General features: G+C 43.4%; 1 protein-coding gene across 2 annotated transcripts in view; it reads left to right on the top strand.

Annotated features, from left to right (window-relative positions):
* The window catches only part of slc38a12 (solute carrier family 38 member 12), a 37,679-nt gene extending 14,409 nt beyond the window's left edge, over positions 1–23,270 (top strand). For both annotated transcript variants that reach the window (XM_076997242.1, XM_076997243.1), the window contains exons 9-10: positions 11,472–11,565; positions 20,529–23,270. In XM_076997242.1, the coding sequence (XP_076853357.1) occupies positions 11,472–11,565; positions 20,529–21,295 (861 nt within the window). In that variant the 3' untranslated portion in view covers positions 21,296–23,270. The remainder of the gene's footprint in view (positions 1–11,471; positions 11,566–20,528) is intronic.
* Positions 23,271–24,554: the final 1,284 nt, after the last annotated feature.

Raw genomic sequence — 24,554 nt, 5'->3', positions numbered from 1 at the left:
GTGTGGTGGAGCTCTTTTGCTTTGCCTGTCAGTTCGAGTGTTTGCTGCCGGTGCAGGACGGCTCCTCACGGGCGTGTCGGCGTCACGGCAGAGTGCTCAGCAGGTCTGGGGCGGTGCGTTTGCTTCGTTTTACATTCTCTCTCCAACTGGCCCCCTTTTGGCTCTGAGAGAATGACCTTCCAGCCTTTATGGTGGCAAAAGCAAAGAGACGGAGGCTGGCACAATGGGGGGAGTTGTACACAACGCAGGGGTTGGTGTTCCTTCTCCAGGTCACGCTGCCGCGTTGATCACTTGTACAGTATCGCCAGGAGCCGCGTCACCGTTATTCATCATCGCCTAAAGCTTTTCTGAAGATTGCTGGGCTGAGATTTCACCTGCTGTCGATTGATCCCGGTATGTGGGTCAAAGGCTCAGATCTTCTCAAAGTGCTGGTCTGATCTCCTGGCTCCGTGCACCATTTGAAATGCGAAGGCCTTAATCACATTGATCACGGTCCGCTGTGAACTTTTGCATGTGTGAAGAGAGGAAACGGAAACAGAGTTAAGCTGAACAGCGGCCTGGGCAGGACTGGCTCTCAGGATTCTTGGTATACTCTGTAAACTACTAAAACCCTATTTGCAGCTTTGCTTCTGTTTAATGTATTGATTTCCACATTTAAGTTGTTGTGATTGTCAAAGTTGATTGGCCAGGCAAACGGGTGAAATAGCCGTTTTCCTGCCCTTTTAAAGTGAGATGAATCTTGCATTTTCTGCATTAAAAAAATGGGTTCTGTGTGACTTGCATTGTGTGTGTGTGTGTGTGTGTGTGCAGAATAAAGCAGGGGAGTGTGTCCAATGAATTGAAAGTCTCTCTCACTAGGTACCTCATTAAAAAAGATGCCACCCTTCTGGCAACCATCTGTTTACACACACATACATATGCACATTACACTTCTGCACCTACCGTTGAGGTTGGTCTTCCCTTGGACACGAGAGCCTCGTGGAGGCGAATGTGAATGTTCAGGACGGTTATGGTGAGGCTTTTGAATCTCACTCTGCTTAAATATACAGTGGCCTCACGTTACCTACATTGGCATCTGTGGTGTGGGAGGAATTGCCAAAGACTCTTGGTCATTAGTAAGGTATGAACTATGGGTAAGTATAGGGTAATCTGATTTGATACATCACCTTATGTGTTTGTTTGTTTTTCCCCCTATATTTTGAGGAACCCTTTTTTTTTTTTGGTGTGTGTTGAGTGTAATTCTAGAAGTGGCCAGGGTTATGGTAGGTGGGCGGGCCTTTAGGTAGGGAGGCGGGACTTGAGCCCAGAATGTTCTGATGCCCGCCCTGGATGTGTCTGCCATCTCGGGTCCATCAAAGCGGTGTGCTTTAGCAGTGCGGTCACTATGAACGTTCTACTGCGGTGTCTGCGGGGGCCGACTCCCCTCTCATGATCTCCTCACTACACACACAGGCAGGTGATCGAAGACAAGGACATGCATGCGTTCTCCTGAAAGCGGCATTAAAAAAGAGGGGCATGCTGGGACATTTTATACGGTTCACATTATCGAAGGACAAGCAAAGCAATTTTTAGATGGGCCACTTGGCTAAAAGTGATTTTTACTGTTACCGACCGTGAACCGACATCATTACAATCCTGTCGGCTTGTGGGCTTCGATAAGTAACGGTATGCATTAATAATGGAAGCTCTCTTTAGCAGTGAAACAATCCTGGCACTGGGTGATCTTACAAGTGTGTGTGTCTTGGTTGAATGATTAGTGACTTATTCTTTTTTTTCACCCTTGGGTAATCTTACTAATTGCAGATATAATTGTAACCCTTTACTAACGTTACTCTCAGTGTTTCTAACGTTACTCTCAGTGTTTCTCCACAAGAATGGCCAGTTTTGTGGAAACAATACATTCCTAGTGACTCCACTGGAAGTGGCTTCTGGCTGATTTGGCTTGCATGGCTTTCAGGTCTGGCTATAGCACAGATTTGGGCCGGAGCACAGTTCTAACTGTAGCTTCTGTACAGAGCGGAGGGGGATTTGGGCCGGGGTGGCGCGGGGCCGTGCAGCCCAGCGGGAAGGTGACGGTGCAGATGGTTTAGTCGAGATTATCTCAGCGGGAGGAAGTGTTTCTGCAGCGGCCCACAGGAGGAGAGCCCTCCCCAGGCCACAGCTGAGCGGTCAACCCGCTGGAAACGCTGGCTGACCCACAGACGCACGAGGACATGGCAGGGGGCGGGCAGTAGTACTGAGAGAGGTGTGAAGAGCATAGCAGTCACAGGTAAAAGCATCCTAAACCTTCATCTTGGGGGAGGAACAGGAGCAGGCACGCATATCTGCTGTGGTAAGAGGGGTGTGCACACCAGAACCAGTCACAATCATTAACCATCATTAACGCCAAGGCAGCTGCTCCAAAGTTCCTCTGCTAAAGCCCGGTTCACACTACACGAGTTTAGGCTGGTTTTTCAGTCGCCGACTGATCGGCGACAGAAACTGTGGTCGGAGGCAAATCGGCGATCACTCGTCGCTCGCTCAGTCGTGTAGTGTGAACTGCTGAAAGACGCTCGCCGAGCCGTCGCCGACTGGTCGCCGACTCGTCGCAGACGACCGGCAGATATCTAGCATGTTTAATATCTAGCCCAGTCGGCGACTGAGAGTCGGCAGCAGCGTCTAGCTACAGCCAATGGGAACAGCGTCTAGCTACAGCCAATGGGAACAGCGTCTAGCTACAGCCAATGGGAACAGCGTCTAGCTACAGCCAATGGGAACAGCGTCTAGCTACAGCCAATGGGAACAGCGTCTAGCTACAGCCAATGGGAACAGCGTCTAGCTACAGCCAATGGGAACAGCGTCTAGCTACAGCCAATGGGAACAGCGTCTAGCTACAGCCAATGGGAACAGCGTCTAGCTACAGCCAATGGGAACAGCGTCTAGCTACAGCCAATGGGAACGCAGAGAGAGAACCGCGGCACCGCTGAAGATATCTCTGAGAATGTAAAAAACTTTCAAGAATACTTTCAAAACAGTAACCCAGCAAACACACAAAATCCTCACCTTTCTTACAACTTTACTACAACACTGTGTTTAAGTTATTGTGACAGCACTGGAGAAATAGTGCGATTGATTATATTTATGTTCACTTGGGACTATGGAGTGTTTAAACGGTAAAAAAAATAATAATAACGAAAATGTGGAGTACATGTATATTGTTTTTTTGTCGTTCTACGTGGTGTTGCTGGTTCTCGCGAGAGTTTCATTTTCGTGTTCTCACGTTTTTTGACAGCAGCCAGATGAGTCGGCGATTCCCCAGTCTTGTAATTCGTGAGCCCGCGTCGCCGATCAGTCATGTAGTGTGAAAGCCACAACAACTGAGAGACTCGCGAGAGACAGCACAACCAGTCATGTAGTGCGGACGGCACAAAAACCTGACGACTGAAAAGTCGTGTAGTGTGAACCTGGCATAACAGAGGTGGCTTAAATCAGGGCTCAGGAGTGGGACGGCTCACGTTTGAGAGTACAATCAGTTTAGATGAATGCAGTAAAAGTTCAAGGTACAACGTTGTAAATGAATTGTCTTGTTTAATGAAAGTAACAGATGAGTAATAATTTACTACTACTAATAATGTTTCCTTATCCAATTTCCCCATTTTGATTACGTTAGCCTGCAGTTCATGTTTTTCTGTTAACTTTGTTTTATTTCCACTGTTCATCGCCTGCACTGACGCTCGTGTTGGTCTGATGTTGGTATTGTATGCGTAGTTACATGTGCTAATGATGTCAAACAAAGTGCAGGCCTAGGATACGCATGCGCTGGTGTGTGGAAGGGAGATGCCTGCTGGGTACGTTATTGTTCTCTGTTCGGACAAGGTGCTTATCGGGTCCAAGGACATTGCAGAATGATGTAATGACTTTGCTCGTCAGGTGGCTGGACGGAGCCAGACGTGATTCTCATGACAAAAACTACAGCATCACATTCGAAACCTCTTTTGTCATGATGATGCGCTGCGGTGATCCACACCGGAGTTTGTGTGACCTTGACGTTTGGTCCGACACGGGTGTCCATGTTTGGGGGGGGCGGGGCTGCCCGAGTAACCCTTTGGGACAGAAACTGAATGGATGGCCAAACCTCCTTACAGGACGGGGGGCAACGGGGACAAGCAGAGATCTAATAAAGCGCCAGTAGTTTTTCATTACACGTTCACATGAGGCATATTCCTAAAAGGTCACTTTACTGATTTGATTTATTATATATATATATTAAAAGGTTCGCCATCGTCATTGTGCTAGGGCTGTCAGTTTAGCCAGAAATGATGCTGAGCTTCCATAAATATAAAGGAAGATGTTTCTCAGTGTTTATTTCAGTCTGTGCTCTTTGTTACTAATCTTCACAATGCATCGCTCCTGAGTTACCGTGCTGTCTGACCGCTGCTTGTATGCTCCTCCAGAGAATTTGTTATTGAGCTCTTGAACTCTTTTGGTATCGAAAGGCGATATTACAGTATATTTAAATGTATTGTTCAATGGCATATAGTGCTAGTCTTCATTTAGAGAAGCAGAAAGTGTCCTCCACTTGACTGGAGTGCAAAGCAATGACTAGGATGGGAGGAGTGCTGAATTGCAGCTGTGTTGTGTTCTGCAGAGGTGCTCGCTACCCACGTGCATTGAAGTAAATAAGATTATAAGAAGAGCGGTCCGTTTTCCCCTCCTATACTGTGTTCATAATCAAAGAACAAAGCGGTGAAACCTTTCCCTCTTCCTCCCCCCCTTCTAAAGTTGTGGTTCCGGTTATATGTGAGGAAGTATAACGTGGTACTACTACTACTACTACTACTATACTACTACTACTATTCTACTACTACTATTCTACTACTACTATACTACTACTATTTTTTTTTCCCCCTTCACTTCAGACCTTGGCTCTCATGTAATAATGGTTTCTTAGTTTTGCCAAGTGCGTCAGTGAACAAGAGGCACAAAACCTCAAAGTAATTACAGGGAAACCTCACGGGTCTTGAAATGAAAGAGCTTTGACTCACCATGCTTTTAATGATCCTTAATGGGAAACAAAAAAATTATACTCTGCACATCTGTACATGAGTGAAACACGCTGACCCATGAATGACCTCTGACCAACTTTAGGGTAATTTCTTGCTCCTGCTACAACTCTAAATAGAGCTGTATGTATACATAAGCGTCTGGTGACTCAGGTCTCCAGTGGTACATGAGTCACTACTCCAACTGACCTGCTGTGCTTTCTTGCTGATGGTGGTTGACAGTTTCCTAATGTGACTCTCCTACTCTCCCCCCCCCCCCCCCCCCCCCCCTTCCCCTCAAAAAACTTTTAATACAGTTTGGGTCTATTTGGATGGATGAAAGATTTCACACACTGATCCAACAAACAAATAATTTTGGCCATACTATGCTGCGCAATCTTAAATCATGCTACCTCAGGGTCACAATGTACAGTGAAATAATCGCAATATAATTGCAAAGTATTGATCCCCCCTTCCCTGTTTTTGTGCAGCCCTATTCTTGAGTTCAGTCTTGTCAGATGTTTTGGATAAGTCTAAAAGTTGTTCTTTGCTGTATGACTCAGTGAGCAGTTCCATATCATATTTTTGCTGTTTTGTCTCTGTAAATCGGGTCTATAAACGTATGTATTTTGGTCGGCTCTGCCCAAAGAAAAACCAGACATTGTCCTTGACAACAGGAGAGGCTTCGTGACTCATTTTTGAAAAAAGATGTGTCAATTGAGAAAATGTAATAATTGTACTTAAAAATTGCGTGTGCGCAATGACCCATTTTGTTTGATGTGCGCATCACTTTTAGTTAAGTGAGCTCTGCTAGGGAAGGTAATGGGATAGATAAGTTGCTGTAAGCAGTGTTCAAGGGCCTCCCTCACCCTCCTACAGTTGGGTCTGGCATTCAGCTTACTTATGACTGTCTCCAGGGTCATATTTCTAATTAACAGTAAAAGCTTGTGTAAAATTCATCTAGGAGACAGATGAAGGTCACTCTTCATCTTCACACTCTTCACACTTTTTTTTATGACGTTGCTTAGGTGGGGTGCTCCGAAACTAGCCAGATTAAGTCGTCGAAAAAGAAAAATGGTTCAAACATGGAGGAAGGTACCTGTGGAAATAGGTGCTCAGCGTGTGTCTTCTGAAGACCCAAAGGTCCATATTGACCTGAGTTTGCACAGCACAGAGCTCGACCTTGACGCGTGATCACATGAAGTATGGTGACTTCTTTAGTCTGTACCTTTTAGACAATATTTTAACTTTGAGTAAAAAATTTGTAACTTGACTTTTTTTATATGTTATATATATATAATCAAATATTCATATATTCTAAAGAGATAATCAAAATGATAAAACCCTTTATGCTAACATAAATGCACTGTGGCTTAATAAATCTGATTACTTGAAGAAATAAAAACTTTAATCAGATACTGACAGTCATTAGTCACCTTACTTCTAGTACTATATCTTGAATTCACTTGTGTCTTTGAAAAAAGGGATTATTCAGCTCTCAGATGAGAGTAAAGGCGTGAGGCTCATTTAAAGCTGATCTAGCAGCTAAAGTGCATAATGTTCTACCCACATTTAGCTCATCACCCATCTGGTTTATTACTGGCTGCTGCTGTTGGAGCCTCTACTCATGAACCAAAGTATGCAACAAATTTCTAAATGTGCTAAATAAAAACAAAGCATTTTGAGTTTATTAGCTCCTAGTGTAATGGAGGGCAGTGTGAACGTCTGCCAGCACCTCTGAGATTGAACACTGTAGCAGCTTTACTCTCCGTCATCCTTGCTCTGCATTACCCTAACATGCACTGTCCTTGGCGATATTGTATGCAGAGATCAATGCGTGAGCCTTCTTGGCAGGGGTTGTGTGGGACAGTGTGTCTGATATTTCATGTCTCGCTATGAGCTAACACCCCAGGGTCAGTGTCAGACCATCCTGGACCGCCCCCAGCATACACATCAACTTCCTGTCCGACGCACTAGCGCACTCGAAGATCTTGTGACCTGTCCAAAGTCTTGTCCGCCTCATTGACTTTCCGAGGCTTCCTTCAACCACCTCCACCCAACGGCCAGCCCCCCCTGAAGCTGCTGACAGTAGACGGAATCGACCGGACAGGATTTGGCAACCCGTTCCCTTGAGGTTTTGTTAAGGACGTCCCATTTGCTGTGGGGAACAATGTCCTTTATTAATGTTGATTTGCTGTGTTAAACAGGGTTGTGAGAGATGACGGTCACACCAGTCAGGCTAAAAGACTTCTACCAGAAGATAAGAATTCATTTCTACCTGCTTTTTTTCCCCATGCACATACACACACTTATGGTATTAATGAAAGGGTTAAACTATGACGCATGTGTTTTATCATTTTCATTTGTTTCTTTGAACTTTTTCGTTATGGCCACGGATATCATTGTTCAGGAATTTGGTGACACCTATGGCGTAATCACTTTGATCTGAACACATGGACGTAGCAGACTGTACTGCCGTTCCGTTTCACCCCTCTGGTTCTGCCTCGGTTCCTTTGTGCCTGTCGTTTTTGACTCGCCCTAATCAAACACCTTTCGTGTGTTCCTTTTTTTTTGGCTTTCATTCCTTCATTTGATCAGAGTGTCTAAGTGGACGCTCTGACCTTCAAATGGTTTATTCCACAAAAAAATAAATTCTTAATTTTAGCGAGGCCTTTGAACTGATTCGATAAGTGTTTCAGAGAGCTTTTCAAAGAAATGCAAAGTATGAACAATTCTGTCTCTGAGGGGACAGTAGCCACATACATTTTAACGAGGCCACACTCATAGAACTGTTATAATGTTTTTATATAAAATAAGCTGGAATAAAGAATGATCTCATTGTTGACAGGTCAAAACAAGTTGCAATCTGTAGCAAAAATAAAAAATCAGTAAAAATCTGTAAGGAAAATGAGGAGGTTAAAAGTGGTCATGACAGGCTTGCATAGCATGGCAGCAGGCGTCGTCACAGCTGGTGTCCAGATCCCCTCATCCTTGGGTCTTGGGGGGGGGGGTGTTTTAGGATCTCGTTAGGAATGGACCTTCTGGAGGAGGAGGGTCAAATGTAGATGCACCATCCTGGTTATGAAGCTCAAGAATCCCTCATCTTCCCCACTCTGGTACAGGACATGAGGGAAATGGTGGCCCCTGAAGCAGATTCTAGGTCATGTGGTATTGGTGGAGGCAACAGTGGCTGGGCCGATTGCCTTACTTATTCCCACAGAAATGGGTTGAGTAAAGAGTCGAGCTTGGCTCCCTCGCCACGCCACTCACCTTCTTCATCCCTCACTTGTTTCTTGTGCCGTTCTCTTCAAATCTGCAATTGTGATTCCTCAGCACAAGTGCCCGAGATCCCATATCCAGGCGCAAAATTGGCCGATGTTTAAGAAGGTCATTGTTATCAAAACTGGAACGACCATATCTATCAAATTATGTCCTTTCAAGGGAAATGCCAATATACGTAATCTTGCTTGCACATCTTTTTTTTTTTTCTAAGAGGAAAAGACTGTACAGTCTAATAAAGTGGCACTGGCTAGATCTTGGATGTAGAGTTCAGTGAATTGACCTGCACTGTGTATTAAATGAATAAATGCATTTGAATCTTAGCTGCCAGTCATAAATGGTGAAGACAGAGTCACTCGGGTGTTTATTTCCTTCAACCAAGGCTTTAAGATTTATTGAGCTCTTTACTGTTCTATATATATAAAAACCTGCAGTCCGTCAGGGTTGCTCTACTCAACCAAATTATCGACCCTCTGCCAGTAAAAACCTGGGCTGTCATTCAGTTTCATCATAGACAGGAAAATCATCATCTGAGAACTGGAGCATTACTACTTGCTGCAGCAGTGTTAAGTCATTAGTATATAATGAAAATGAAGAGGGGAAATTTAGCAGTCCTGCATAACCACCGAATGTTATTCTTAAGCAAGATAAAATATTCAAAACTAATGGTGTCTTATTTGTCTTGTTTATGTGCTATACTTGGAAATAAAATATGCATTGATCAAAAGTTTAGGCATAGTTTTTAAATCTGAAAATCCAGATGAATGGTATACGTGATTATTAGCAAACTGATACCGCGTCAGTAGGAGCTTTTAATGTTTGCCAGTTGTTTTCATTGTCCATTTGTACAATTAGGTCTCTCTCTCCCTCTCCATGTGCCAGATCTGAGTCACCCTTCACTGCGTGGCTCAAAGCCTCCCCTTTCCCTTCTGCCCTCTCTGTCTGGCCCACTTGCACTCCCCTCTCCCTGTTTTCCTTGCCAGCCTTCCTTCCTGTCCTGCTTCCCTGGCACAGGTGTTGGGCCATGTGTGCCGGTGTCACACCATTCCTGCTTCTCTCACTACTAACGCAACACCACATGGCCTTAGCCTGGCTAGCCCGTCCCTCTCTCTCGCTTGCTTGCACACTCTCTCTCTCTCTCTCTCCGCCTCCCTCCCTCGGCATGGCTAAAACAGTCTCTAGTCAAGTTTCCGGAATTTTCTGCCAGGCCCGTTTTCAGATCGGAAAATGCGACATATGCACTAAGCCATGCTGTTAATAAGATGCCATAGTACATCATTTACATTTAGGTGAGTGTGAGATTGGAATTTGTATTTTTAGGTGCTTCTGCTTATGTGAAAAAAAACAGTTTTATTTTGCACATTGTAGTGTTGTATATTACATTTATAAATTATAATATATTTACATGTATTATAAATGAGCAAGGCACCTAACCCCAACTGCTCCCCGGGCGCCGGTCTAGGGCTGCCCACCGCTCTGGGCACGTGTGATCCACAGCCCCCTGGTAATCACTAGTGTGTGTGTGCGTTATTGCACAGATGGGTAAATGCGGAGGACAAATTTCGATTGGGGTGTAAATTCACAATTGACAAATATGGCACATTTAATCTCATTCATTTTCATTTCAAATACATATTTGTATGTCTCTTGCTACAGATACGTTTTCCCACTGGTTGGAGTGATGTACCTGTACCTGATATAACTGTATAAAACACAAAAGGAAAAAAAAGAAGTATACATATACATTATGTATATATGTATATGTATGTATATGTATATGTATATATATATGTATATATGTATATGTGTATGTATATGTGTATATATTTATGTATATGTGTATATGTGTATGTATATATGTATATGTATATATGTATGTATATATATATATATATATATATATGTATATATGTATGTATATATATATATATATATATATATATATATATATATATATATATATATATATATATATATATATATATATATATATGTATGTATATATATAATATATATGTGTGTGTGTATGTATATATTAGGGATGCACCGAAATGAAAATTCTTAGCCGAAACCGAAAATGAGGAAACCAAGGCCGAAAGCCGAAAACCGAAACACCGAAATACATAAAGCACTTTGAGTTACATGTATGTATGAAAGGTGCTATACAAATAAAGATTATTATTATTATGCCAATTATTAGTAACATTGGATTTATGGCTAACCTCACTAAAATCAAGGCATTGCTATTCAAAGAATAAATCAACTACAAAATTTGATTTGTATATATTTATTTAGCACTGACATTACAGTAATGCATATTATAAAATAAAATTAGTGGTGGGCCGTTGACGGCGATACCGCTGACAACGGCCGACCACTAATTAAATTAAACTCGCTTGCAGACCGTTTTTATCTTAGAGGATAAATATATGTATTTTATACGAGTTAAATTTAGTTATAACTGACTGGCCTGAAAGATAAATATAAATTCTCTCATAAAAACGTGACGTGAGTTGCAACAACATTAAACAGCTCGGGTAAACACACTTCTGAGAAATGTCGTCTGCTCGGCAAAACATAACGGGGCTCAATGTGCTCTATTAGCCTACGAAATCCCTACGACAGAGAACGGCTGATCGTCTAAGGCAACGAGTTCCATAATTTTTGGTGTAATGTCTTTTGCCTCGGCGCCATCACTGGAAAACTTTTTTGCTAGCTTTATCCAAATAAGCGCGTGCAGGTGGCGATTTTTGCTCGCGTCATCACAGCACATTGTTTCGGCCGTGTTGTTTCGGTGATGAAAGTATTTCGGCCGAAAATGCAAATTTAAGCCATTTCGGCCGAAAATTTTCGGTGGCCGAATTTTCGGTGCATCCCTAGTATATATATGTATATGTGTATGTATATGTGTGTGTGTGTGTGTGTATATTAGCTGAAAAGGATGAAGGAAGTGTGTGTGTGTGTGTAACTGTGAGACTTACTAGAAAAAGTGGAATTAGTTCTCAGGTTAATTGCACTATTTTAGACTTGCAAGTCTAGTCATATATATATCAATTGCCAAACTAGTACATAGATTTTCTCTTTGAATTGTTGTACTGACCACATACCAACATGTTGATAATATGGAGGTGGCATCCATGTACCTTTTTGTTTTGTTTATCTAAATTTCAGGCAATCTTCACCGTGTTTTTGGGCCCATTCACATTCTTCAATGCACAGAAAACCAAATACCTTCAGATCCTCACCTCACTTATGAGATGGATTGGTAAGTTCACACCATTTCTTGTTACTCCGTATCCTTCTTGATTGTGTTTAATTTAATGGTTTGGTGTAACCTGTCAGCTTAGAGTGACAGTAGTCGGTCAGTCACTACCATCTCTCAAACGCAAGGGACGACAGCGTAGTCTTGGTGTGACCATCACTGAAATGGGCGACCCCACGTCCCCGCCTCCATCCCCTCCCATCCCTCAGCCTGACAGCTCTGATTGGATGGCTGCTTGCCGGATGACCAAAATAAACCGCCTGTCTTCACCTGCTACTTGAGTGCAAACTCCACAGATTCATGGTCCCCGTGTGGGTATACGTGGATATAAATACGCAGTACGGGGGTTGGAAATGATACAAAAACGCGCAGTGCTTTGTCTCCATGTACTGCCCTCTTCTACGTCCAGGCTTCCTCGCCCAGCTCTCCGCACCTGCCCGTGATTGATTCCCCGTGTCACCACAGCGGCCCTCGCTGCCGTGCGGGCTAATGATTCAAAATGGCTGCTACGGCGGCTCTTCGTTTCTCCACCGCGTCGCTGACGTGGACTTTGCGGGCGCTGGCGATGGATTGCCAGACTTTAGTCCTCTTGGGGGTGTGGGAAGTGGGGTGGTGGGGATGAAGTGGCTGTCATTGCCGTAAGGGCTCAGACGGCACTTAGACCTGGTCTCCGAGGAAGAAAACAGACATTAACAGCATGCCAGCATTAATGAGTAATTAAATATTTATGTTACGTGTGTGGAGGATTGAAAAGATCGATTAAAGAGATATAATGGTCATCTAATTAGCATGTTCACCATTATTGCATGTGTTTAAAAAAACAACAGGTTAACTCTGTACCATCGTGAGGGTACTGTAACCTTGGGCACAAACTAGCTCTTAATTCATTTCCATTGAATCTTGATATGGTTATAAGATTCATTTTCCTGTTTACTTCCACTATTAAGCACTAAGAATGGACAATTTTATTGCTTCTAAGAGTATTTTCTAACCAAAGATCCGCTTTAAGAGCACAGTGCTCTAATGGAGGTTGTTCACAAAACTTTTATAGTCTTATAATACTTAATTTGTCATTTTTCAGGGATCACTGAAACTAATGAAGTATATCATTACTAGTGCTAGTGTACTAGTGCTAGTGTACTAGTGCTAGTGTACTAGTGCTAGTGTGCTAGTGTACTAGTGCTTCATCGCCACTAGTCCTGATTGTGCTTGTCCTGCTTTTTCTTCATTTGGTATTGGGTCATTCATGTGAATTTGCCACATATAACCAGACTCTTCAAACACAAGTAGAATGCATGAGAATTATGCCATGTTTTACAGTTACAAAATGAACATCGAGTTTGAAGCTATTTAGGTTGGTTCCCAGTTTTGAAAGAGTCATTACTCAACAGTGCTTGCCCAGGGTCAGGTTTCCTCGTCATTGCTGGCCCACAATGGGATTGTAGCCTTTGGATTGTGTTTCTCCTTTCTTTGTCCGTCGCTTTTTTCCTTTGAATTTTTACTGAACCGCCATAATGGACTCTTGTAGTGTTTGTTGATTCTGCAGAACTGATTAAAGCATTCTGTGTTAATTAGATAACTTGGTTTCTGCTGGAGGATGAAAATTGTCTTCTGTTTTCTTCACTCTTATTTATAGTATTTGTCAGAAGCCCCCATGTATCACAGAATTGCGTTGTATTCTCTGTCAAAAACACATGGTTATGCTAGAATAGGCTCTAACATTTTCAGAATGTCCCCGGTAAATGAGTTTCTTTTTTTTTTTATTATTATTATTTATATAGCGCTTTTCACAACACATGTTGTCACAAAGCAGCTTTACAATCTTTACAAGAATAACAATCTTATGGGTACAAATCCCTAATGAGCAAGCCAAAGGTGACAGTGGCAAGGAAAAAACTCCCTATGATGGTGGGGAATAGGAAGAAACCTCGGGACCTTCTTGGGTCTGTATACTTCCTAGTATCTACAGTACAATTTACTGCCCAGTAAGAATTAGTAGATGTTGGGTGTTTTTGTTTTTTCGTGTGCCCGTGATGGACTCTGTTCTCCTGCGATGCTCTCCATTCTGTGTCATTACTCACTGTAGACAGCCAGACAGGCTGGAATGCATCTCCAGTCACCCATAATGCTCTCTGGAAGGGAGCATGGCCAAGTCTGTGTCAGATGAGCGGTGCGGTCCAGGTTGCAGCTCATTAAGCATCAGGGGAGCTACCTTGTGCTGTTTTAGCCTTGGTACCACTTGGCTCTACCATGTCTCAGAAATCTCACCTACTTCCAAGTTTGAAATATAGAGAATGAAGCCATTAAATATAGTTGACGCTGCTCTTTATTCCCATTAGGACGACGCTGGACTTCCTTTTTATTCCTATTTCCTTCGGAGACTTCTACAGTGAGACTGTGTCTGCTCCTATAGCCTTTCTGCACGCCTGTGTGGTCCTTTAAAATGCGCCAACCAACTTGTTTACCAAGACGAAACACAGATTTTGTTACTATTGTACAAAAACGTTTACCAATCTTGATGCAGCGTTGAAGTTGCTTCCACTTCGGGTCAGAGAGACACAGATCCTACCCGCCCTCTTTCCAGTGATGACTGACTGGCTCTCGAGCGTCGCCGTACAGTGGCAGTGAGCGGGGAGGGGCTGGTTGAGACATGAAGATTTAATTGATATTGAGTGGTGCGAGTGAAGAGGGGTGTGTGAGAGGCTCTTGATTACTCTGTGGGGATTAATCATCCCATGCAGCTCCCCCGCAGGAACCTGCAGAGAATACCGGTGGCCATTATTACTGCTACATCGCTGCTCTTTCCAGCCTTGTGTGTGCGCATGCCAGAGAGCGTAAAGGTTGAGCATCAAGCCTTTTCTACATATCAGGAGTCTAAAATCAACTATGTGGGGGAAAAATCTGAACCGGATATCTCCAGATCCAAAATATTTTTAATAACCTGTTGGTTTGTAAAATATCTGAGGTCTCTAACCACAGACCATAGAAAGGAGTTTCAGTAATAGTCTTGGTATTGCTTGTGAAGGTTGAATATTTGCCACGTCTGCATACCCAGTAATGGTCAGTGTCCCATAAACCAGCAGTGTGACTCACTATTGCTTCGGGCTACCTTGAAATACAGCTGTGCCTTAATCAACAAGTCTGACCGATGATTACACTCCACACAAACTGGCCTTAAGGAAAGTGTATTGGGCATTCATATTCAATAGGGCATTCCACTGGCAGTCTGCAGTGGCTGCTGAGATTTATAGGGAAATGTGTTTGTCTGGTGCACGTCAGAGTCTTTCCCTCCTTTACCTGTGCTGTCACAGCCGCGCCATTTGAAGGGAAATAACCTTGAGTCTGAATGGTTCGTTTTTGGTGCAGAGTAGACGCCCGGGAAGACGGGTCTTTGATCTTACGCTTTCCTCGTCTGGCGTAGTATTGACGCTAAGTCTGCCCTCCTTAACGAGTTCCTCTCTAACCTTTGATTTCTATTAGACAATAAGTTCGGAAACACGAGAGGCAAACGTTTTGTGGGTAGTGAGCTGTACGGTCTGATGTGTTTCAGTTCGACAGACGGTAAGCCGCTGATGATGGCGGTTGATGTTGGTTTGACTGCTGTTCACAGACCTGCTCTCGGTGTAGACGAGGTCTCAGCTGGTGCTGCTGCAGTTGTCTCCTGTATAGATACACTGATGGATTGAATGTTTTCATTCGTCTAGCGTGTATTTATTGATGGGACCCCCTTCTTCTCCACCTTACATATGAGTGTGTGTGAGGGCCAGTAAATAATAATAATTTTATTTTATGTAGCGCCTTTCACAAACCCAAGGTCGCTTTACATGAACACGGTCATATATAAGAGAGGAGAGTTAGGGAGTATCGGCGAGAGTGGAAGTAATGAGATAATAGGAAGGTCTTTAGCTGAGCTTTGAAAATAGGAAGAGAGGTAGAAGAGCGAACAGATGAAGTAGAGAGTTCCAGAGAATGAGAAGTAAATCCCTCATAGTGAGAAGTAAGCCAATATCACTGCCCTTGATATGGACAGAATTCTCACCAAAAGTGCCTTTTGTATTATATTTATTTCGGTTCAACTTTTAAAAAGTATTTAAATAATCTGTTAATAATCTTCATTTGTTTATTTATTTAAATATAAATATTACAAATTTAATCTGTTAAGCACTTTGAATTGTCTATGTCCAATACAAGTAAACATGCTCAGTCTAATGTTCTTTGTTCCCTAAAGCATGATTGAAATTGATGTTATTTTAAAAAGTATTGTCCCAAAACAAATAAAACTAATAATTTTTGATAACATACCATACACTTGGTGTAACCAAAATACAGATAGATGCGTACAGATCAAAAATAGGACTTTGACTTTCACAAGTATGAGGCCAAAAAGATAAATGCCAGGACTACATATGAAGTCATCGTGTAAAACAGCCGTACCAGTCAGCATGTGAAACTGCCGTCATCCCACGAGGACGTGTGTGCCACACAAGTTCAACCTCCTTCCATTCCTGTGGCATTTATCACTGCTTGATGAAATAAGTGAGCCCATCACACATAAAATGCTCCCCACATGACGCCATGCAGAGTTTTATTGATCCCCGGGTCTTCTGAAGGAGCCATTAGCTTCCGCTAAATTGTAACTGTCTTTGTTTCCAGGAAGAAAAAATATGACCGTGTTCTCACCGGGGGAGCATTCTTTGCGAGACTTTTGCCATCTCATTTTGTCTTCCATAAATCATCTGTTTGTGGATGAACCGGAAAAAGGAGCCATGGGTGTGATATTTGGCTGTTCGAAGCATCTGTGAGCACTTTCTGCCCTACACATATGCCTGGGCTGCTTACAGAGATGTTGGACCTACTGTTAATTACATTACTTATTTCAGATTGTGCTGTCAAGCAGCAGGTATGTAATTCAAGTGTATTTTTAACATTTTATTGTAGCTTACAGCTGAATTTCCATAAAAAAAGATGTGAAGGCCTAGACTTCCGAAGGAAAGTGCCCTCTGCCTTTTACTGAGCTGTAAACCGATATGCTTATCTAGTTAAGAGGTCTAAGTAAAGAATTAACCTGTGGCTGTTGAGCAGGGCTGAATGCCCACTAGATGGTGCTAGTGAACACCTGTACCTGTGATCAAGTGAGCGTCTCGTGTTCTCAGAAGCACAAAACGAGGTGAATTCATGGCCTTTGTTGCACGCTGCGTTGTTCTGCGTGTTCTGTCCTCTTTCATCTAGTCAGTTAATTAACGTACCCTGAGCCGAGTCACGTTAGAGCCGCAACAGTGCCAAGAAATGGAGTGCAGGGCTCCTTATCTCATTTGGACTTCATTTCATTGTGAGTTGGAACTGAAGGTGGTATTAAGAATGCGAACTGTGGGGGGGGAATGGCTTTCTGTCACCTAAGCCATTGAGTTGCAGTGCTTAATTAATATTGTGGTGTTTTAGAATGTAATACGGTTAGCTCTCCTTTACCTATGATGTTCAGCCTTGTCTGGTTAGGTATATTCTCTAGCTCGATCACATTCATACACACATACACACTCACTCAGCAAACATGCTTTGTGTGTCTTAAAATATCTCCTTCCTTTCTTCCCCCCAGCGTTTCTTCTGTAATCTGGACCTGCCTTCACTGCTCATTAAGATGTATAGGAAGAGTGTAGAACCGGTGCCAGAATAATCCTTTTAGCTCAGCTGTGGCTGCTTGGCCCTTTCTCAGCCCTTCAGGTCAGCACTAATCTCCTCAACGCTTCTCCACTTGCTACGGAGCCCAGCTACACCGCCACACTAGTGTCGCCCGCTCACTTGTGAAAACCACCATAAGCACTAATAAAGTCCTGCTCTGCTGCCTTTCACACGTATTCTGATGCCCCCTTCTGATGCCCCCCATTCCTTCTGACCTGCCGTGGGTGCTGCACTGGGCTTCATTCATTCTGCCTTTTCTCACATTCCTGAATCATTTGCCATCTTTTTTTTGTCTTGCTGTCTGAACAGAGACAGGGCGGACTTTATGGGGCCCCTGGGGTTATCGGTTCAGACCCGGCTGGCAGCACCAGTCAGATACAGACGTATCAGGATGAAAGCCTTAAAGGCATAAATACCAGTGACATTTTCTCCACACATCAGCAAGCTCACAGTGAGAAACTTGGGCTGTGTAATGAATCACTTGGCCACGTGTGCCAGGACAGAATCACATTTCAGCCCTCAACAATAGAGGCTTCTGCATCCATACAGTAGAGTGTCACTATAGATGTGTGTATGTCTGGTATCCCCTAGTATGGTTGGCGTTGCACTTTTACGTGGTTTTGTAAGCTGAAACATCATAGTGTCTGTTGTCATTCTTTGTTGTACTGTGTTTCTCAGCTATGTTTTCAGAAGGGTCTTAGACGTCATGAAGTCTGAACCTCTACTCTTCACAAGCTCCGGGCTGGAATCTTGTGTTATGTAACCAAGTCAGACAGTGAATAATTACCTTCTGTCAATATGACAGGATGCTCAATACAAATGGGAAAGGCTACAGGACGTTTAGAGGTTGGTCCTGCTGCGGATGACAGCGTCACGTGGGCCTCACCCTATTGTTCACCCTCTCTACTCCCGTCTACACGGAGCAGATGAGTTTAGGCACTGTACTGCAGACGTAGCGAACCCAGAACACTTGGGCGATCTAGAAGTATTGGTCCAGTAGAAAAACCTTCTGCTGTTCGTTAGTGGATAGAGAGCCATGTTTACTCCTGCCTGTAATATCTACACTATACTGTTGCATGTACGCCCCCTTTCCTGAAATATCTACACCAATATCTAATTCAAGAATCAGGGGTATTTAGAATCTAAAAATGGAACATGTATCTAAAATTATGGAAACTTGAACTTTTCCATAATAAACACCTTTGCATGATTAAATGGACACTGTATATCACAGCGTCTGAGATTTAGAGAACATTAATAGAGGGGTTATTGGCAAGCCAGAAACATTAGGGTATTATTGCCATTTTGTATTACTTCACATAGTGTGCATGTTAACATAATAATAACAGTCCTCAAAAGTAGCACTAGACATGAAAACATTTTTTCACCGCTTTTATGTTATTATATATCATGGTAAAATCCATCACTTTACTGAAATTGTTTTTAAAGTTGACTGACATCAAGACTTTCTTTGGAGAGCCAAGATGTCTGAGAGAAATCCTAAATTTTGTCATGAACTAGTGATTCATGTAATTCCAATGAAGGCTTTTGCACATGCATGTTTCTGGTGAAGAGGGAGACAGTGTGCTCTTCATCTATTTCTACACACTCTCACCCAAGAGGCTCACCCTTGTGCTGAAACACCATTCATATTGCTCTCATTTTTTCCAGGGTACATTTTGTCCTCATAATTGAAGGGAATCATTTTATTCCCTTGACGTGCATTAAAGTACTACAGTGGTAGCACACAGCTTCTGATTAATAGACACACCCCGTAAACACACTCTCACACTTCTGGACACCCAAGAATACTTCGCCCTGTCCTCTGAAATCCAAAGCTTAAGGCCCCTCGACTTGGATAGTCCTCATGCTAATAAGGACCTGTGGATCAGGGCTCGTGTTGTCAGGACACCTTTGTGGTGTAGTCTCTCAGACTAATTACTCATCACCTTGCTCCTCCCTCAAACTGGCCAGAAAGACCTAATCCATTTTTCCTGTCAACAGTGATGCCTCGTTTCTCCTGCTGATTGGACCCAGATGCATTGTGCGATATCCCCTGCAAGGACAACAAGAGTTTCCGTCCCCTTCCTGGCAAGGCGGGCGACGTAGCACGCATGCTTAAGAAGTCAGGGCACAGCATGGGGGGGGGTGACTAATTCCCCCAGTGACGGTGTGACTGAACAGGGTGCGGTGAGGAGTTGAGGCCAGGACGTGACGCTTTTGGAGCCGCAATGCCAAGCCGGCTCTGGCATCCTTCAGATACTAGAGTGGCCTGGCACTCGGGAGGAATGCGTTCACCGCTGTCTGTTCAAAATGGGCCGTCTGTTCACTGCTGGAGGCCGGGCGAGGCTTCCTCAGGTCACCGGTGTTGGGGTTGAATGGTCGATGTGGAATACCCATGCTGGGCAACAGAAGTGTTTTGCAGATGATCAACAGCAGGACGGTGTCATTACAGTTAATGGCTTTTACCAATGTTCTCCATCCATGGCTGTCTTCGGTGTCTTCTAGTCAAGTAGCATATATGGATGGAAGGCTGTTCCTCTCGGTTTCTTGTGGTCCATGCAGAGGGCGTCTCCTTTGAGTTATCCTAGTGGCTTGTTCAGCATGCGTCACCACCATTTATTTGGGCTTAATCTGCCTTCCCTCGTCAAGTCACATTAATCGCTTTCAACAGTGGTATTATTCTAAGGGCTCTGCTCCTGTGTGTGTTACCTCCTGACCTATACAGTGTGAACCCATTATAGAAGCTGGAGCCCATAGGCTTTTGATTCCATTAGTGCATGTAGCCTGTTGACATCACACCCTAAATGTCTGAATCTGTCACAATTGGGGAACAACATTCCTGGTTTTTAATGTTTCCTCCTAAGGACTGCTAATGATATTATATAGGTTGTGCCTTCACTGTTATGCCCCAAAGCTTTGGAACAGTCTGCCCCTAGAGTTTACATGGGCTGGGTTGATAAAATAGTTTTAAAAAGGCACATCTTTCTACGTATCTCAGCTTTTATGGTGGGTAACAGCTAGTCTTTTTCCAAAGCTTATGTTGTTGGTGTTTATATTGCAAGTCTTGTTGTTCTTGTTGTATTTTTTAGTTTTTACTGTTTGTTAAGCACTTCATATAGTTGCTTGGAGAAGGGCTAGATAAATGTTTATTTATAAAGCATACTGTTTCAGTTGTGTCTCTCACTTTGTGTATGTCTCTCACCGTCTTGCGCTCTCTCTCTCTCTCTCTCTCTCTCTCTCTCTCTCTCTCTCTCTCTCTCTCTCTCTCTCTCTCTCTCTCTCCCCAGCTTTTAGCATGATGATCATCCTGGCGCTGATCCGCATTGGTAAGGGTCATGGTGAGGGCCACCCTCAAGTGGCCCATCTCGCTGGAGTGCCCAACCTCTTCGGGGTGTGTGTGTACTCCTTCATGTGCCAGCACTCCCTGCCGTCCCTGATCACCCCCATCTCGGACAAGCGGAGGGTGGGGGTCCTGCTGACGGTGGACTACGTGCTCATTCTGGGCTTCTACACCCTGCTGTCGTTCACAGCCATCTTCTGTTTCGACGGCTCGCTGCTGCGAGACATGTACACGCTGAACTTCACCGATAACTGTGACGTGCTGGGCGTGGCCGCCCTCCGCTACTTCCTGGGGCTCTTCCCGGTGTTCACCATCAGCACCAACTTCCCAATCATAGCGGTGACGCTGCGCAACAACTGGAAGACGCTCTTCCACCGGGACGGAGGCACGTACCCGTGGGTGGTGGACCGCGTGGTCTTCCCCCTCATCACGCTGGTGCCCCCCGTCATCGTGGCGTTTTGCACACACGACCTGGAGGCGCTCGTGGGCATCACGGGCGCCTATGCCGGCACGGGGATTCAGTACATCATCCCCGCCACCCTGGTGTTCTTCAGCCGGCGCCACCTGGAGCCCGTGTTCGGCAGGGACGTTGTGAACAAGCATAGGTCTCCCTTCTTTCACACCTTCTGGGTTGTGTTTGTAGTGCTTTGGGCAACTTTCTGCCTGATGTTTGTCACAGCTAATATCATCCTAACAGCAGAGAGTAATAACTGAGCCTGTGCACTCCGTGAAGAGCTATATTAGTATTTTTATGTTTTCTCATTTTAATTCTCAAAGCCTTTGGCACACGTCTATATGGGGTTTTTGTTTTTGTTTTTTTTTTACACATTAAGTAGCATTCAAACTTTTGGATATTAAATGTAAAAGGGACCATTTTTTTGTTTAATCTAAAGTTAATCTAAATCTTTTAAAATATTTTTTTCAGACTGTAGATTACATTTCTATGGACAGACTTCTAGTGGCAGTTTAATTTGCACTATGTTGATTTCAGCTTTTGAACAGACAGCAGCCAAGCACGTTTTCATCCAAGCCTCCTCCTTTTGTATTAAGATCTGAACTGATGGATATGTGACTTCATCCAAGTCATGATAATTCATGATCATTACCAAATTTAACTGCATTCAAGGGTTAAGAAAGGACAGACCTAGAAAAATGGTGACAATGGGTCTTTCTCTTTTATAACTAATTGGTTATAGCATGCATGTAATAATTACACTGTAATTACATAGCGCATAGTACTTCAATAATGGACATTTTATCTCTCTCTCACTCTTTTGCTCTCTCGCTCTCCTTCCTCTCTCTTTATTACCAAAACGAAATGTCCACATCTGTGTGGTCTACGAGCTGAGAACAGAGCTAATCAGGGATTTCAGTCTTTCACAGCTGCCATTTTAAACATTCCTATCTGATGGCCCCCTCGCGAGTTCCCCAGTGAGTGAGGAGGACGTGTGTCCTGCCACGTCATTGCTGGGTGACCCTCAGCTGGGCTCCTCGGCAGGCCGTCGGAGGAACTGGGAATCTTCTACCCCCTCGATGTTCATGTGTCCTGCAAAGGACCATGGGAGTCCAGAACGCAGGACAATAAGGACAAATACCTTATTATTGAGTTCTGCACACTGTTGCGTTTGTATTGTCTGTGTTGGTCACTTATTAGTACAGGTCGGACTCCACTGAGTTGACATCTGTGTTAATTTAATTGAGGATGTTGTCAAAGGTCTGCTTACTCTGAATATATGTCAAATTGTAATATATGGCATCTTCTCATCCTGCCTTGAACTATGAGCTTTGTGATCCCCCCCCCCCCCCCCCCCCCCCCTTTCAGTTGTAAACCATGTATGAAGTAATTCAGGATTCGGATCCACCATGAATCAATGACCTAGCTGGTCCAGACTTTTGGGTCTCCACCTCACTCATCTCATCAGATCGATGTCTCCTTTCTCTTCAGGTTTCTTTCATGTGGTTTTGTCAGCATTCGTCGTTTGATCACTGTCGACACGTTTGATACTGTAAATCGACTTCTACTCTCTGTGAGAGTGCACTCTGCTGATCAAAGGGGAAGGGAGCCCCAACCCGCCACGGCTGTCACCTGCAGCACGGCGCCAGGGCTCCTCGGGTTTAGCACACTCTACTCTGGACTTGTTCAAGCTGCAGGTGAGGGTTTTGGGTCGGATACCTCTGCACTGTCCTGTTTTCATTGTTTACAGTGTGTGTGTATGTATGCGCACACACACACAATCAGAGGTGTGGGCGGTAAATAGTTTGTAGGTGTTTTGGTATTGCTCCCTGATGTTTCACGGCGTGCTGTAGCACAAGCACAGACCTTCAGGTCGTCTTTGAGGTGCAGTATATGAGACTGGAGTTCATGGTCAGAGGTAAAGATGAGGAGTTCATTCTGAAGACATTTGTGGTGAATGGCGTTATTCCCTGAAATAGTGCAGTTCCAGCTTCCTTTTACTGAACTCATGAATGTTTCTTCAGTTCTGAATAGATTTGAAGCTGAACAAATGTTTTGTTGAAGTATGAAATATGAATGATTGAAGAAAAAATGTGCCTTTCTCCCATATTACCTTTAAATGTGTGACATGTCTTTTGTGTTCTGTGCAGCCTCCCAATCTCCGCATGTAAACTATTTTATATAATTGACAATCAATGTCATAATAAATGTAAGAATACTCCTTTATAAATGCAATCGTCTCTTGTCTGTCATTTTCGATTGGCCATTATAAACATTACACCAAAGCTCTTTGGAATTAGTGATTATGAAATTACGCGATGCAAACTACGCTATATTAAAGGGTTTTTTTTTTTGTATCTAGATAATTTTTTACTTTCTAGAAAAACTAGTAACATCGTTCAAGCAAATATAAGGGTCTGTTGGGCAGAAAGCCTGAACATAGTTATAATCATCCTTTTTCTAGGATTTTTATAGTTCTTTATTTAAATTTTAAAGCAGTTTTATCACAAAGCAACAGTGACTGCCTTGTTTCAGCCTGTAAAGAAATGACTGGCCACGCCCAGTGATCCTCCCACCGTGCACCTGCCCTGCTCCCAATCACCTGACTTGATCCTCTGCAGCTAGGCCTCCTCTCTTCCCTCTCTTTCACTCCCGTATAAGCCCACAGGCGCCGGCCTCCAGTGCTCACCTGCACAAGTGCCAGGAGGTCGTCACTGGACCCATGGCATCGCGCTGAGGTGTTACTGCCAGCTTTCTTACTTGTTTCGGGTTTTGTTGTCTTGTTAATGTGCTTGTTATGGTGATGGAGAACAAAGAGGTGCCACGACCCCACTGGCATCTTAGTTTATTACTACGTCAGTTTATTTGATTGTTTGTTTTGATTTGATTGTTTATTTGATATTTGACTGTTGCTTTGATATCGGAATCTTGCACCCTTTATGCATCTACTCAAAATCATGCACATTTGACTGTAAGGTTCACATCTTCTTGGAAGACTTTCAGATTCTGCTGTGAAGTGTAAACACATTTATCAGTGACAAATGAAGCAAGCAGAAATTCAGCACTAAATCCATTTGAGTGATTTTTATAGCCTTGTGAATTTTTTTTAAATAGCTCTTCCCAAAGCATAAATTATTTTTACTTTTAGAAGCTGCTACTGTGAGTTCTTGGAGTCCAAGTGTAAGTTTAATTTCTAGACAGAGTCACCTTTTTGGAGTGAGATATTGTCTACACCCTTAAACCTACGAAGTTTCACTATAATTCTTTTGTGACTTTGCAGATCTTTTATAATCGTCATAAAACTCCCAGCTGAATATAATTCACCCTCTGGCCTTTTGCACATGTGGATGTGCACGGTGGTTTGTAATTGCAAATTAAAACTTTGCACTGCTTAATTTATTCACAGCTGATTTAATTTGCTGTGATTTATGCATTGTTTTCAAGGGGAGCGAGTAGCGTAGTGTTACTGGATTGAGCTGACTCTAATCAGATTTAATTTGTGAGTTTTATGGCCCTTTT

This window comes from Brachyhypopomus gauderio, chromosome 2 (genome assembly GCF_052324685.1).
Source record: "Brachyhypopomus gauderio isolate BG-103 chromosome 2, BGAUD_0.2, whole genome shotgun sequence".
NCBI lineage: Eukaryota > Metazoa > Chordata > Actinopteri > Gymnotiformes > Hypopomidae > Brachyhypopomus > Brachyhypopomus gauderio.
Note: the sequence above shows the minus strand (reverse complement) of the source record. Positions and strands in the feature narration are given on the sequence as shown.